At 43.1% G+C, this 16,680-nt stretch overlaps 1 protein-coding gene across 1 annotated transcript in view; it reads right to left on the reverse strand.

Moving 5' to 3' along the window:
• The window catches only part of MAN1A1 (mannosidase alpha class 1A member 1), a 110,723-nt gene that overhangs the window by 36,724 nt on the left and 57,319 nt on the right, over window positions 1-16,680 (reverse strand). Inside the window, exons 6-7 of the mRNA XM_054987735.1 lie at window positions 8,731-8,854; window positions 5,692-5,785 (exon numbers count right to left, since the gene is read on the reverse strand). Of these exons, the coding sequence (XP_054843710.1) occupies window positions 5,692-5,785; window positions 8,731-8,854 (218 nt within the window). The remainder of the gene's footprint in view (window positions 1-5,691; window positions 5,786-8,730; window positions 8,855-16,680) is intronic.

Raw genomic sequence — 16,680 nt, forward strand, 5'->3', positions numbered from 1 at the left:
GCATAAAGTCAAAATTTGGCCAATATTGAAACCTGAAAAAAAATTGCCTTGCACCTTTTTCTACATAAAAAATGGATATAGCCACCGTTTCAATGGCACAGCCTGTTCCATAAAGATGAGACTGCCACAGAAAATCCTGTATATAGAGCTACAACTGTCCTGACCTTTTTCAGTAAAGGAATCTAAATCACATGCAGGGGTAGGGGGACACAGCAGGGTTTGTAGATAGGAAAAAGTAGTTCTTCTATATGTAGATTCCAAGTTATAAAGATCTTTAAATCAAAGCAAGCACTCTGAATTGCAGTCAGAAACAAATTAGTAGCCATCTTCTGTTCTCTCAGTTTATAAATATATGACAAAACTGGGTTCTACTGGAAGTGGGGAGAGGATGCATTCAAGGTTGCTGGTGTTGGAGTTATGGCGACCCCCTGGTGGGGTGTTCATGGCAAGAGACTAACAGAGGTGGTTTGCCACTGCCTGCCTCTGCAACCCTGGTCTTCGTTGGAGGTCTCCCATCCAATTACTAACCAAGGCCAACCCTGTTTAGCTTCTGAGATCTGACGAGATCAGGCTTACCTGGGTTACCCAGGTCAGAGTTCAAGGTTGCTAATATTCTACTCTCCCATCAAAGCCCGGTCTGAGTCACCAGACAGGCTCTCAATGTTCCCCAAAGGGAAACCTGGATCCACTCAGAATCACAGGCAATTAAAGGTAGACCATCTTAATTGGCCTCTGCTCTGCAGGAGAGGTGGCATGATCACTTGAGTCTTCAGACTATGGCCGATTCCACACGGCTTACCTGAAGCCGGGACGTTGCGCTACATTGCGGATCATGCCGGGAAAAACGTGAAATACCGCGTTTTCTCGTGTGAGTTTTGCGCACTGTCGCGCAAAACTCTCGCAAGAAAACGCGATATTTCGTGTTTTTCTCGGCATGATCCGCAACATGGCACAACGTCCTGGCTTCAGGTAAGCCGTGTGGAATCGGCCAATGACTAAGTTTCATTTCTAACCCTGGTACAAAAACAGTAGTCTAATGTATAATCTTCCTGTGTTTGGAGTCCATAACAATCTGCCTGCCATGACAATAACAATCTGTCAGCCATGAAGTCTTGAGCATGGCCAGAGATGGCTTGTGCATGAATGCTGAAATCTCCTAGAGGTCTTGGGATTTCCAACAAAAAGCCAGATATTACACCTGGCTAGCCTCCCTGGTGTTCAAGGAAAAAGGGAATTCTTCCATGACAGCATGACCATCTACATCTAGAGATGTGCACCTAGGTATTTCTGGTCCAAAAATATACCTGAAAAATACCTTATTGGATTTTTTCAAGCATATTTCAGTCAACTGAAATGGTATCTGGGATTCCAGAATACCGAATATCAATCTAAAAAATATTCAAGAATACTCAGGGCTACTATTTTAATGTTCCCAGGACAGATTTCCTCCCATTTCTCAGGGTTCCTTAGCAATGAGAGGGAGGGAGGGGGAAGGCAGCTGTTCTGGGCAAGGATCAGTTTTAAGAGAGGGCACTTGAACTGTCTGTCCAAGCATGATAATTCTCATTCTGTTTTTTAATTAGTGAGGTCTGGAATCCCTGAACCCAACTTAGGTTACTTTCTTTTCAGTCACTCAGCAGCTGCGGTTAACGGCTTTTTAAAAACAAAAGAGAGCCCAAACAGGCTGGAAATGCCGCCATGGGTGAGGACGTTCTCCTCTCTTCCCCCCAAGCTGTTTTCTCATTCAAAAGCAGCATTATGAGGGGAGTATTCTGTGCATGGGCAAAGGAGAATAAATGGAGTTTGACTGTTTCAGAGCTAGTTTTGTTAAGAGTGTGCTGTTGCTCACTGCTGCAGTCTGCTTTGGATTTCTACTGCTCTCTGTCTACTGGATGTCTTCAGGACTGGTGGAATTTGTTTCAAAATATTATTTCAAGTTTTTCATCTTTTGTGTGTGTGTGTGGGGGGGGGTTAGCAGGGAGAGGAAGGTCAGTCTCTCCTCCCCTTTCTGGTTCTTAGAAAAAAGTTTTGCCTGGTTTTGTTTTGTGGTTTGGTGGAATTCTGGGGTATTCCTATTGGTTTTTAAAAGTTTAGTTGTTGCAGAATGTACAGAACAAAAAGTCTGATTAAGTTTTATTAATAGTTAACTGTAAGTGAGGTTTAGGTGTTTGAAAAAACATAGTTGGTTTAGCTTGGATTCTCTAGTTTGATTTTGATTCTTTTGGGCTTGTTGTTCTGTTTGCATTTGGAGGCTTTTGGCTAGTGGTTACTCTTGTGCGTTTGGCTATTGGCTTCTTTGCATTTTTCCCCATAGGAAAAGGAGACAAGTAGGATGCCTAGGCTCCTTGTTCGGGGGCCTGTAAAATTAGGGTTTGGGGGCCTGTAAAATTAGCCTCTTGGTCCAATTTGATTGAAACTTTTTTTGGGGGGGGGATTATCGGACACATAAGACTAGGTTTTCTGCAATGTTGGTGTCATTTGGTCGAAAATGGACCATTGGTTACTTACCGTAAAGGGTCCTTCTCCTTTGAGGACAGGAAGACACCTTGAGATGGACGATTCCCAACTTTTGTTCAGGGAGGAAGGAACTAAAAACTGACTTCCTGTCTTCTGGTGGGTGTCACCCTGTTGCTCAGTTTTGTTCCTGCCTTGACTGGGAGAGCAACTATGCAGGCATCTCTCTAAGTATTGTCTATATGCCTGCTTTGACTTCTGCTTTTTATTTTTGACTTCTGCTTCTTATTCCTTCCTCAACTTATTTTTGACTTCTGCTTCTTATCCCTTCTATTACTTCTTTGAGTCTTCTTGCCACCCTTCCCCCCCAGTGAGGCACGTAAGTCACAGGGACTCAATGTCCCCACTGGAATCATGGCACGCTCAGTTTGCAGTGCTGCAACTAATGCAGCATTTTCCAGGGATGCCACAGTTGAGGAGGTCTGCAGAGCAGCTACTTGGTCTACTATCTCCACCTCTGTCAAACACTACAGACTGAATCTCCTTCCCTGGTCCCTCCTCTTTCTCATCGGAGAGGAAATCTTTATCTTCCCTGTCTACACAGTCACCGTCATCATAAGGGGGGGAGACCCAAGCCAAATGGTCACCCTCATAATAAATAGGCTCTCCCATGGTGGTAGCCCCCCCAAGCTCCCTCCTGATGGGGGAAGAGTCAGGGGATAGCTGAGTTGCTGAACCTTCATCCTTGCCCGCCTTATACTGGAAGCCAGCTATTTCCTCCCTTACCACCTGCCTGAGGAATGTCATTGGGCATGGTCAGGGGAGAGCCCAAGTAGGCATATTACTCATGGTCCTTGGGTCAGGAGATGCCAGTCATGCCTCTGTGTGGCCACTTTTACTCTTGGAGGGCCCCAGCCTCTTGGAATGGGCAGTGGATCTAGCCTCATATTGCTCCGCCTTCTGATTGGATCCTGTAAGAGCACTAGCTAGTCCCTGAGTGGCTGAAGCGCTAACAGGCTGAGGAAGTGCCAGCGAGGTTGTGAGTGGCTGCTGTGCTGTTCTTTGGCACTAGAGGGACCCTGGGTGGCTGTTGCGCTGCTTCTGCCCGAGCTGCCATGGTGCCACTTTTTGGCACATTTAATGGCCTTCCGGATGGCATGAGGCATGTGAAGTGGAGGCTCTGGGCTCTTCTCAAGCTGGACTGGAGGAAGCCTTAATTGGGCCAGATAATGTGGCAGAATTGGAAGGAATGGCAATGGGGGGGAGGAGGCTGCTAGCTCCCACTCTGAAAGAAAGTCACCTGCCACTGTCATCTTCAAGCCTTATGTGATCGACTGATTTGAAGGGCCAAAATAATGGCTGCCACTAGCACAGCAAAGAAGAGCGGGAAGTAGAGAGGTCAGGAACACTACCCTTGAGAAGGCAGAAAAAAGAGGGAAAAGGCAGAGAAGAAGGAGAAAAAAAGTCGAGATGGTCTTTTTAATGGAGAAAAAGGGCGGCAGGAGGGCTCACCACAGCTTGCCACACTGGGGGGGGGAGGGGTGGCAAAAAGACTTGAAGAAGTAATAGAAGTGATAAGAAGCAGAAGTCAAAAATAAGAAGCAGAAGTCAAAGTAGGCAAGTGGGCAATGCTTAGAGAGATGACTGCGTAGCTGCTCTCCGAATCAAGGCAGGAACAAAACTGAACAACAGGGCGACATCCACTGGAAAAAAGGAAGTCAGTTTTTAGTTCCTTCCTCCCTGAACAAATGATGGGAATCGTCCATCTCAAGATGTCCTCCTGTCCTCAGAGGGAGAAACAACTATTCCAGCCCATTCTAAATAAGTTCTTCATAGGGAAAAATGGAACCTGAATAATTCCAGAATCCTGGAAAAATCTGAACCTGAAATGATATTGGGGAACATGAATACCACCATTTATGCCCTTCCCAAAATCCAAATCTGAAAAATACTGGTATTTTTAGGAACACATCCCTACCCACATCTCTTTGGATAAGGACAGAGACTCAGCATATGAAGAGCTCTATTACATCTCATCCATTGTTCTACTGCATATCTCCACTGCCAAATCTCCTCTGCCCATGGGCAATGACAATACCATCATGATCTACACTGCCCCTGCCCCCAACACATAACCATCCACAGACTCCACAAGAGAGTCCAGTTCATCCTCCTCAACCCAGCAGCAGTCAACTCCACTAATTCCTTTTGGAACTTGACACACCTTCTACCTATCAACAATCAAAGCAAAAAAACAGTAAGGCCAGAATGCCAGAGCTCCACACTAGAAGGACAGTATCTTCTGGCACTGCCTTAGTGGCTTTTCTCAGGAGAATAAGGAAGCCCAATCATGATGGATGTCTCATAGGAACAACTCTTAACATTCAAACTGATTCTGAACTGGGGCACACTATTTTCAGGTGGTGGCAGCTGTCAGCCAAAAACACACACAGTATGAAAGGGAAGTCTCAGATTCAGAGAGGGAGAGAGAAAGACAGCATGAAAGCTCCTTCTGAGTACTTCATTGTACTTTAGGTGGCAATTAGGTGTACTTTGGATGGCCAAATTAGGGATCCTATTCCCCTGGTGGAGGTGGGGGATCCCCTGCTTCCACCCACTCCCCCCCCACTGATCTGGCTGGCGGGGGAGCGGGGGAAAGAGAAGGTGTGGGAATGGGCCTCCTGGACATGCTCCTGGGACAGGGCAACAACATCACTTCCCGTGAGTGATGTCATTGTGCTGCTCCAAAAGTGCTCTGGTGCTTTGCAGTGGGCTGATTTACATCCCAAATCAGGAAGCAGCAAAAGGTAGGCACTGGGTTCCCACCCCCTCCTGCCAGGAGGACAAGGGGACCTGGCACTCCTAGGCTGAATTCTAATTCAAAACGTCACAAGTTCAACACTAACTATGGGAAGTATTTAATCTAATGAATTTAAAAATCTACATGTATTAAAACCTATATTTATAAAAATCACATAAGGAGGAAGCAAACACAAATGTCCTTAGGATGCATCCATTGCACTGAATGAAACCATTTCCTTCAACATTTCCAGGAAACAATGCTTCTTTTGGTGCACAGTACACCATTATTTAATCGTGGCATTGATTCAAAGACCAGTTTATGAATAAGCTGAAGTTACTTTTTGCCTGCTTTACCAAATATAACAAGTATATATCCTTCTCTGAAATAATCAAGCATTTATTAACAAGTATGACAAATTGAACTGATGAACTTACGCTGTCCCCACTGGCCACTACTAGGATTTAGGTAGTTTGGATAAAGGCCTTCTGGTTTATCCAGCTGATTTAAAACTTTTCGAATGTTCATCACCTATAGAAAAACATGCATTCTTTGTTGAAAATAATTATGAAAACAACACTTTTCAAATTTAAAGAAAATGGAATTATTTCAAGATACTTACAACTAGAATATCACTTCAGATATCTCATGCAAGGAAGGGGGTATTTGGAGTTTTTAGTATGCTGCTTTTAAATTGTAATGGTTTTAATTATGCTATATAAGCCACCTTGAGCCATGATAAAAGAAAGGATATAAATATTTTAATAAGTTAAAATACTTTTTCACACTGACTTTTAAGACTACCACTCTATCTATACCAGGATGGACACTATCTCAAACTCTCTCACTGATAGCCTCTTTCTAGAAAGTTTCTTTTTTCATGGTAGAATTTGGATTCCATCTATCATAGCTACATGTAGTAAAAAATTAGTGATAGTCACATATATTTATGCCTGAGAACCTGAATTTTCAGGCAGTACATACATAATATATTCTGAAAAGAAAATGAATCCACTAGACATTTAGTTGCACAATATATTTTGTGGATATTTTTTTCTGGTTCAGCAAACGGAAGAGACTATTGTGTAACAGTAGCTACAATGCAAGTATGGCAGGTGTTGGACAGAGCCACTAACCATAAAACCACTACCAGCTGGATATGGGCAAATGATTTAGAAAAATAAATAAACAAACATTTACAAGTAGTCATGCAAAGAACAGCAACCAAAACCTCCCAACACAGCTAAAAGTGAAGTTGTCTTATGTTCACTGGGAAACCTGAAAATCTGTTCCTTTGATCCAGTTGGCAGGGCACAAGCTCCTTGTAGAGGGGCATACATTGAATTGTCAGCAGTTGGGATGTGTGCTTCGGGTTTCCAATTTGGATTTTTAACCCCAATCGGCCTGATTTGGGATTCCCGAATTGGTCCCAGCATCACTGCGCTGATTTGAGAATCCCGGAGCAAAGCTTTCTGAAGCGATTTGTACCACTTCAGGAAGCTTCAGGCAAAGCGGCAGCAGCCGTGCCCACAGCACTTTTCTAGCTGTTTGCATTGAAACAGCAAGAAAAGTGCTGCTTGCTTTCAAATTTCCCACCCCGCTGCTTCCCCCTCCCCAATAGTGAAGTGAAGGGGGGGGTTGAAGCAACACTTTTCTTGCAGCTTCAAAAGCCCCACCATTTCCTTCACCTGATGGGAGGGGGAGCCTCCTCTCCCTCCCTTCAGGTGAAGGAAGCAGTAGGGCATTTGAAACTTAAAGCAACACTTTTCTTGCTGTTTGCAAGCAGCAAGAAAAGTGTTGCTTTGAGCTTTGGTGTGCTCAAAGCGGTGTAAACATCTGAATTGTTTTCCCACTTCGGGTAAACCAGAAATGGGAAACCCAAATCTCTTTCGGGTGCACACTCCTAGTCAGCAGCCCACCACTGCTGAGCAAATACAGGATAGGTACACAGTTCTCCACATAGTTTTAAAAATTTCTGCCCCTCAGTTTCTGCAAAACTGTTTGGTGTAGTGGTTTGGTGTAGTGGTTAAGAGTAGAGATGGGCATGAACCACAAAAAAACTGAACCATGAGGTTCGTGGTTTGTGGGTTTTCACGAACCAGGAACCACAAACTGGCATGAACTCGGGCAAATTCATAAACCAGTTCGTGGTTTGTGGTGTTTAAATGCCCCTTTCCGGCCGCTTAGCAGCAGCAGGGAAAGGGGCATTTGACAGTTTAAAGGGCCCTTTCCTGCCTTTCAAGGGGCAGGTCCCTTTACACTATCAGCTGGCAGGCGAGGGGCCCATTAAATGGCCCAAACCTCAGCCCCCACCCCGACACTTAACTTGCCCAGCAGGCCCATGGCATCCTCCCCTTCTTCCTGCGAGGGGCGGGAAAGCCTTTTTTTGGCCTCTTTCACCCTGCAGAGCAGCAGAGGAGGCAGAAAACGGCCTTCCTACCCCTCAAATGGCCGCCGCGGAGGCCATTTGAGGGGTGGGAAGGCCATTTTTGGCCTCCTCCACTGCTGGGTTTGGGCTGTTTAAAGGGCCCTGCCACCTGGCAGCTGATAGTTTAAAGGAACCTGCTGCTTGCAAGTGGAAGGAAAAGTTTATATGGCCATTTCCCTGGGGAAATGGCCATTTAAACTGCTCCCTTAATACGAGCCAAACGAACCAGTAGACCAGTTCGTGGAAACCACAACCACAAACCAGCCCGGTTCGTGCATTTTTCTGGGTTGTAATTCGATTCGTGTCCATCTCTAGTTAAGAGCAGCAGGACTGTAATCTGGAGAACTTGGGTTTGAGTCCCTACTTTTCCACTTGAAACCAGCTAGGTGACCTTGGGTCAGTCACAGCTCTCCCAGAGCTCTCTCAGCCCCACCCACCTCACAGGGTGATTGTTGTGGGGATAACAACACATTTTGTAAACCACTCTGAGTGGGCGTTAAGTTGTCCTGATGGGCGATATATAAATCAAATGTTGTTATTATTATGTGAAACTGGGGTGTACTTTATACCTTAAATAGGAAGGGATCCAATTGTGAACCTTGAGTTTTACCTGAGAGATTGAGGGAAGTGAAGGGTTAACATTTGTTCCAAAAACGTCCATTAAACTTATTGCTGCTGGGTTGTGACTTAGACCCGAGAGAGGCTGTTCTGAGTGTCTAAGGAGGTCACTCCATGAAGGAAATTGGAGCAAGGGGCCAAGGAAGACAAGAGGGAATAGTAATCATCATAATGAATCTATGTCACCCATGAATGTGGTTCATGGCATAAGTAAATGAAGTCTCTATCATAAGATCATCTTTTAGTTATATAACCATTAAGCATAATGCTAGGAATTCATCTATGGTTTGTGAATTATATGTTGATATGATCAAAACAAGTTAAAATGAAAAGGAACTGGTGATATTTCAGGCACTTGGCAGTCACTTGTCACATCTTCATTAGTGTTTTGGTAGTGCTCCATGAAAAGTGTTTAAGTTTTGAAGCTAACCTTTTCAGCAAATACTGGATTTCCAGATAAGTAGCTTAGATGCATGAACTCCAAATGCAGGGTTCCAAATTCTGCCAAAATACTGCTTCCTCCTGAAGCCCAGGGCCAATTTCGACCAATGCCACTTAAAATGAAGAAAAATAAAGTGAGATTATGAGGCATAAAACTATTAAAACTATTACAATATCATGAACTGTGAAACAGCTTGACAAGAAACAATATATCTTGAAAAACTAGTCAGCCGACACCAGGAAGAAGACCAGTCGATGTCTCACTGGATCATTCCAGTGTGCATATGTTCACTGATTTCTGTTCTATTCAGACACATAATCAGACACAAGGCCAGGATTAAGAGGAGGCCTAATGCAAAATCTTAATTTGCATCACCAAATCATTTTCCAGTTATCAGTGATATAATCTTTAGTGGAATACTATCACTTAAATGGGTCTATTCAAATGTTACTGACAACTATCTTATTTTGTGGCTGAAACTAAGCAAGACAACAATTAGAACGCTATAAACTCAAATAATAAAGTTTGAGTTAAGATGTGATGACAGCTGATGTAATTTTAATTCAATCCATCTAGTTTATCAACTTGCAAAGTATCTGAAGATTTTCATTACTGTATTTTGATCAAGTGGACTATAGCTGCGTTTTCTGATAGTATATTTGTACAATAATCAGAAAAGGTAGGAAACTGGATGGATTCAGTATCCTGTAGGGTTTGCAGCACATGCCCAAACTCTATAACAAGTACCCACTATGAACATATAAACAGTGAAGTTCTTATTGTTGTCAGAAGTCAATAGGTTTTCTGCTAAAAGAATATTCTTCCTTGGGAGCCTACTGAATTCTACCAACCAAATAATCTTCCGTAAACTATTACTGAAGAGGCAGCATATGGCTATGATAAATAAACAAATAAAAAAGATCAGATGCAGAGATTCTAAGTTTCACCTGGAATGCCTTCTAGTTACGGAAGTTAACAAAGCCCTGGCTGTTCTTCAACCACAGAAACACCATACTACCTACTTCAAGTTGTTCACTACTTTTTATAGAAATCTTTTCTTGTCTGTGTTTATTGTTCAGCTTTCATTGATTTTCATATGTTCTTTTAAGTCAATTTGTGTTTTACTCATAAACACACATGCACGAATGCACACCCACACACATAGGAAGAATATGTAAAAAAACAGCTGATTCAAAAAACAAAAAAGGGAGATTTAGAGAGAACCTGCCATTTGATTAGCAATTATGAGCAGTATGGTTAAAATGTATTGTGCTGAAATTTAAAATACCAGTATTTCTAGCCCTTTGTTTGCAAATCTTATACAGTCAGCAAGAAGAGGGGGCGAAGCAATTAGACAATTTTCCCCGTAAATTCAAGACCAGATGAGAAGCCCACCTAAGCTTGGACTTCAGGAATTAAGTGATACAACGCTATTACCCTACCTACTGAATTCCAATCCTAACTCAACCCTGTACTAAGGCTTCTAGCTATAAAATTATCACAGCTCTCAAAAGCTTATGCAATCCTGGATGAGTCTGCGTATGTGTGAATGTGTGCACAGGTATTAAGTATCAGAGGGTGCATATCTTGTGACCTTAGTCTCCTCCGCCAAGATAACTATAAGTGAATCCCCTAAGTCAAATAAGCATCTTCATTTCCATCTTTAGAATGGAATGTACAGCTCTTTCAGTTCAAGCTAATTATGTTCATGACTAATTTCCCCCCATAATGAAAACTTTACATGGCTGCAATTGGTACACAAAAGACATCCTTCCTTTCTTAAGGTGTCTGCCAGTCACCAAGGCAAAAAGAGTATGTAATTTATTCTCAGAATGAAGAGCTATATAAAACTGGGATCTCTCTTAAGAACTCAAACCTACAATATACGAGTATTATTATTTGACCAACAGGTATTTTTGGGACAAAGGTTTAACAAAACCACAGCCTTCAATAAAAGACTTAATACTATAGTAAGTGCAAACCAGTAAAAGCTTACATCATGGAGATTAGAAAATATGTTACTACTGTCACATTAAGTTATGGTTGTAAACTTCTAAACAGAAAGCAACCAAGATTTTCCAATTCAGTAAGTTCAAAATAATGGTACAGAGCATACACTTTGTATTTCTGTTACTGTTAAGAAAAGGAACCAAACACCCCTATCAAAGATCAACTGAGGAGAATGGAATTCAAATAGGGAGTGCTCAAGAAGTGTGAATGAAGTAAACCTGGACAAAATATCAGGGATTTTTGCAATAACCCTGAAATATTCTCATTGGGTTGGATACAAAAAATGTAAGCAGCCTTCTTCTAGTACAGATCTTTCTCATCTCTCCCATATCCTATAGGCCCTTCTACCACTATGCACAGCAGTTTCTGAAATCCATGGTAACAATGTGGGCTACACTCCAGGGGGTTTGTAGCATGTGTGAACCCAAATGCCTTCTGTTCTCACAAGCACTAATTGAAGATATACACACTAGCATTAACATTAGAAGTAACAAAATATTTAATCGTGTATTTTCACTGATTTATATGATTCAGTATTGCTTCTGAACAGGAGATGCCAATGCAGCAAACTGCTTAGGTGAGAATGTAAAGAAAACTATGCTACATTTCACATCTGGAATTTATTTTACTTCATCATGATGATCAGATCTATCTTCAGAAATAGTGTGGAATAGAGATAGCAAAACTGTTAAAGCATGCAAATTCTACAGGGACAAAGATTGAGATTTTAAATTTTTTTCTGTCAGAAAGAATTAAATTTAAGTTAACAAAGTTTAAGGCCTTAAACTTAGTTTCCCGCTACACATTTCAAGGGACTGTTACTAAAGAGTCATCAGCTGAAGCAAACTGGCATGAAACTCATTAAATTTTCCAGTCAAGCAAGCCTTTATTGGCATATATAAAATATAAAATTTTTAAATACAGAGACTCCATACAAAATGAGATTAAAATACAGATAGGAGCAGGGCAACAGTGCAGCAAAACCAGTACAGAATATTACTTGTCATGGCGTATAGCCATGGCACTGTAGAGAAACTTAGCTACTATTTCAGTTATTTCCCCATCTGGGTTGTCAAGCAGGAACTGAACTTTAAAATCATCAGAAAACTCTGAAGGTTGGGCTAATATAGGATGTAGAAGATCCCGGCGTGGCGCCAGATAAAAAGGGCACTGGAGAAGAACATGGGAAACATTTTCAACACAGTCCATCAAACAAGAACACCTGCTATAATAAGGAATCCCATGAAATCTGCCAGATAAAATGGCTGAAGGAAGAACATTGAATCTGGCCAGAGAAAAGGCTCTACGTAAATTGGGAGCCAGGAGTTTGTAAAGGTATACTGCTGAGAACTCATTAGATTTAACACAAATCCAGGTGATTTCAACCATTTAAAGATGTTGGTTCAATGAACACAAGGCAGAAAAATTCTTCAAATTCCTAGACGAGATTTGCATATGTTCTACAAATCTACTTCATCCAAATTACTTAAACAGTGACTGGTTTTGTACCTTACTAGACTGTGTGTATTCTATAATAGACTAGACTGTGTGTATTCCATAACAGAACATAATAGAAGCACTGATGCCCTGGGATCGTCACCTCATGAGGACCCCCATTTTTACCCCCATCTTGTCTCAGCATGAGCCTAGAAATAAAAGATGGATTCTGCATCACACCGGTTTCAAATACAAGTGAGTCTCACCAAGGGCATAATGGAATACAGGGTAGCTCATCCATCAATCACACAAAACAAATCCTAAAGGAGATTAAACCAGAAAGCTATATTCCAAAGGACTTCAAGGCCTCCTCACTAAGTAATCTGACATTAATGAACTAGATTTCCAAAACAATAAGCAAAGGACCAATTCCAGCCAATCCCCTCCCCCAGATCTTGATTGTACAGGAAGATATCTGCTTTTCCCTAATCCTGTCAATCACTGAGACATAGTACTACTTTTTCCAAACCTCCTCCAGAGCAATCTCTCTATATAAAGACAAGTGTCCTGACTGACTCATCATCATCCAGCAGAAACCCTTGGACCTAGAAACGTGAAATTTGGGAAGAACATTCCTTTCATGATGTAAACACCAACTAAGAAGGGATTTGCCCCCTAAGGGGGTAAAAAAGGGTAAAATGTATTTTCCCATAGGGATACAGCTTCCCTGTGTGGTTGGCAGGCTGCTGCCTGCTTCTCCTGCCCACTGCCAGCATGACCACTCTTCCCTAATTGGGCCAGCCTTTCATGGTAATTTGCATATGTGGCCTGACTGGTCCTCACCCCAACATTCTAAACAGCATGCAGTTGCTATTAGGAGTCATTGAATGTGTCCTGAGGTAAAATGCACCTGCCGAAGTGCCCACCACATCACCCCTCCCTCTGTCCAACTCCACCTCACACCTCTCACAGCCATCACCTCTTACTGCCCCCAAGAAACCTCCTAGCAGATGTCATGCAAGATACACTGATGTTAAAAGGAGGAAGCAATTTAGAGATGCAGCAAAGAAATATGCACAGCATGCTCCTATGGTGCACCGAGCAGCAGTGGCCAAGTACCAGCAAAATCACCCCAAGGTGCACAGAGTGGCAGAGTCTCTCTATGAGCAAATCAATCCTGGAAGGTGAGTAGAGAGGCGCTCACTTCCATGGAAGGTCAAGGCTCATTCCAGCATGAGATATGATTCTTCACTACCTTCAAGCTGCCTCTTAACCTCATCCATGCAGAAACACCCCTGTGCAGCATCTCAAAACAAAGCAACATGGCCAGATTCGTTTTCGTTTTCGCAGCCATGTCGGACGCTCTTCTTGGCAGGTCCAGGAAGAAGCGGCCGAGCCGCCTGGCTGGGCGGCTGATCTGCAAAGGTTAGCCCCCAGACTCTCAGGCAGGGAGTCTGAGTCCGGGGCGCGGCGGGAAGAGCCCTCTGACAGATCGAGGCAGGGGGTAAATTGCCCGTAAGTCCCTATGGAGGCCGGCAGACGAGCGCGGCACCTAGTGTGCTGCCGGGCCATGGAAAATGGCAAGGAACAGGATTAGGCGAAAGCAGGCAAGTAAGCGAATTCCTTCTGTTACTACAAGCGTATGTGAGGAGTGGTGGGGTCTGAAGGCTAGAAGACTCGGATTTTTCCCCCCTCGTAGAGGCTCGGAAGACTGGCGGTTCCCCCCCCTAAAATGGCAGCGAAAAAGCAGAGCCCTGCTCTTGGCAAGTCAGTTACGGCGGCCTTGCAGAGGGGCGAGACGCTTGAAGAACTGGTTAAAAGAGCGGTTATGGAAGCCATAAAACCCTTTGTTGACAAGCTGAATGAAACAGATCAAAGGGTGGTCTTAATTGAAAGCGATGTGAAAGCCATTAAAGAAGCAGCGAGGGGGGGGGCAGAGAAGTCTGCCCGGGAAAGTGCGTCACTTATGAGAGCAACGAACAGGGAGCTGAAGCTGGTGGAAAACCAGCTGATCGGACTGCAAGTGGAACGAACACAGACCATTTTGCGTCTCCAGAACGTTAAAGAGGAGGAAAACGAGGATTTGTGGGATCTCGCCTCGGAACTTTTAGCGACACCCGCGAGGGCAACTAAAGAAGAAGTGAAAAGCGCCATTTTGGGAGTCCGTCGGGCATCTTCAAAATATGCAATGAAGCGGCAGCTGCCTCGTGAGATTGTTATTGAGTTTTCATCTAGGAGGGTCCGCGACAGTATCCTATATAATTCTTACAATGTGGAGTTGGACTTTCTGGGAAATAAAGTCAAGATATTGAAGGACGTTCCATTCTTAGTTCGGAAGAGAAGATTTAAGTACAAGAAGTTGGCAGCTCTTTTGAGGGAATGTGACATAAAGTACAAATGGCTACTCCCGGAAGGAATCGGGTTTAGTTATAAAGATCAAGCTTACAAGATTAATTCGGAAGATCAGCTAAGGGATTTTGTGGAAAAAAATCCAGAATTTGGACCAGATACCAAGCAAAAAGAAGAAGATCCGAAGCCTGAAGGGAGGGGGGAGGCAACGAGTGCTGCGGCGGTAGCTGCTCAGAGAGAATTGCGTCCGAGGCCCAGGGGAGGGAAAAAGATTTAACTTGAACTGTACTTTGTAATTTGTATGATCAACCACTCCTCTACTACTTTATTAAGCTATTTTCTTATTATGGTAGTATGAAGGGAAAGCATTGAAGTGTAGCGTTTAGTGTTTGTAGGCTACCTTCCCTTTTTTCCCACCCCCCTTCCCCTTCTCTTTTTTCTCCCTTCTTTTCCTTCCCTTGTGCTATTGTAGTCTTTTGTAGTTACTGTTATTGTAGTTTTGTATGTTAGATATTGAAAAATAAAAAACTTAAAAACAAACAAACAAAGCAACATGGCCCAAGTGCTGTGGAACTGTAAACTCATTGTTTGGGATGAGAGTACCATGGCACACAAGGGGTGTTTTGAGGCACTGAGCATAACCCTCAAAGATGTCAGAGGGAATGAGAGAGTGATGAGGGGTGTCACCGTAATGCTGGCTGGAGACTTCCATAAACAACAACCGAGGGGCACTGTGGAGTAAACTAACCGGAAATGCAAGAACCAACCACGGACACAATAGTATATGTTCTTAAAGTGCACCGTGCATTGAATATATTCCAATTAATTTAATCTTAAATAAGCTGCAATACCAATACTAACACTTACAGTGCAAGGTGCCTCCAACAGTTAGAAATAATTGCATACACAATCAAAATCAACAACGATCAAAACAGCAGTTATACCATGTTCACATCCAAGAATCTCAATGACAAGGACATTAAAGTCCACCAGCATGTTTCTTCTTTATATTCATGACTGAGACTTGGAGTCAAGGTAAGTGTCACAACAGTGATGTCTTCTTGCTTGTTCTTTTCCAGGCATAATTCCAACAACTGCAAGTGGCCGGCACCGATGCCATCACCCGGGCGGGAAAATCCACTAGGACCACACTGACTTCTCTTAATCCAAACAGAAACCCAGATACAGCTGTACCTGGGTTTCCATTCGGGTTAAGAAAAGTCACATGCATTTTGAGTGACTGGAGCTGGAGAGAACTGCTTGTAGAACACTCTTGAAAAAGCTGGTTTGAAACAGGAGAAGCGCTAATTTCCTGTTTGAGTGGTTCTGGGTAGCTGGGGACTCTCCCCTTCACTGAGACTTGGGGGTCATAGTGGATTCTCCTGCCTGGGAGATGGCATCGGTGCCAGCCACTTGTGGTTGTTGGAATTACTCCTGGAAAAGAACAAGCAAGAAGACATCACTATTGTAACACTTACCTCGACTCCAAGTCTCAGTCGTGAATATAAAGAAGAAACACGCTTGTGGACCTTGTCACTGAAATTATTGGAAGTGAACATGGTATAACTGCTATTTTGATCGTTGTTGATTTTGATTGTTTATGCAATTATTTCTAACTGTTGGAGGCGCCTTGCACTGTAAGTGTTAGTATTGGTATTGCAGCTTATTTAAGATTAAACTAATTGGAATACGTTCAATGCACAGTGCACTTTAAGAACATATACTATTGTGTCCGCAGTTGGCTGGAGACTTCCAGCAGACTCTGCCAGCAATTTCAAGGGGAACTCGAGCTGACAAGGTTACCATGTGTGTCAAGGTGTCATATCTGTGGCCCCTCATCAGGAAACTCTCACTAAGAAAGAACACAAGGGTCCACTTGAGAGGCGAGGTGTCCACTGGGGAATTCTCTGAACTCCTACTAAAAATAGGGGATGGAGAGTATCCCGAGTCCAAGGGAAAGGTGACCATCCCTGTAGACCTGGGCACAGTAGTGACGACCCTAGCAGACCTAACAGCCACAATATACCCTGCTTTCGCCACTATCACGGAGAAGTTCATGGACTGGCTGTGCAAGTGTGCCATTCTGACCCCCCAAGAACACAATTTAATGAAGAACATAACTTAATGAAACACAACTTAACT

This window comes from Eublepharis macularius, chromosome 1, assembly GCF_028583425.1.
Source record: "Eublepharis macularius isolate TG4126 chromosome 1, MPM_Emac_v1.0, whole genome shotgun sequence".
Lineage (NCBI taxonomy): Eukaryota > Metazoa > Chordata > Lepidosauria > Squamata > Eublepharidae > Eublepharis > Eublepharis macularius.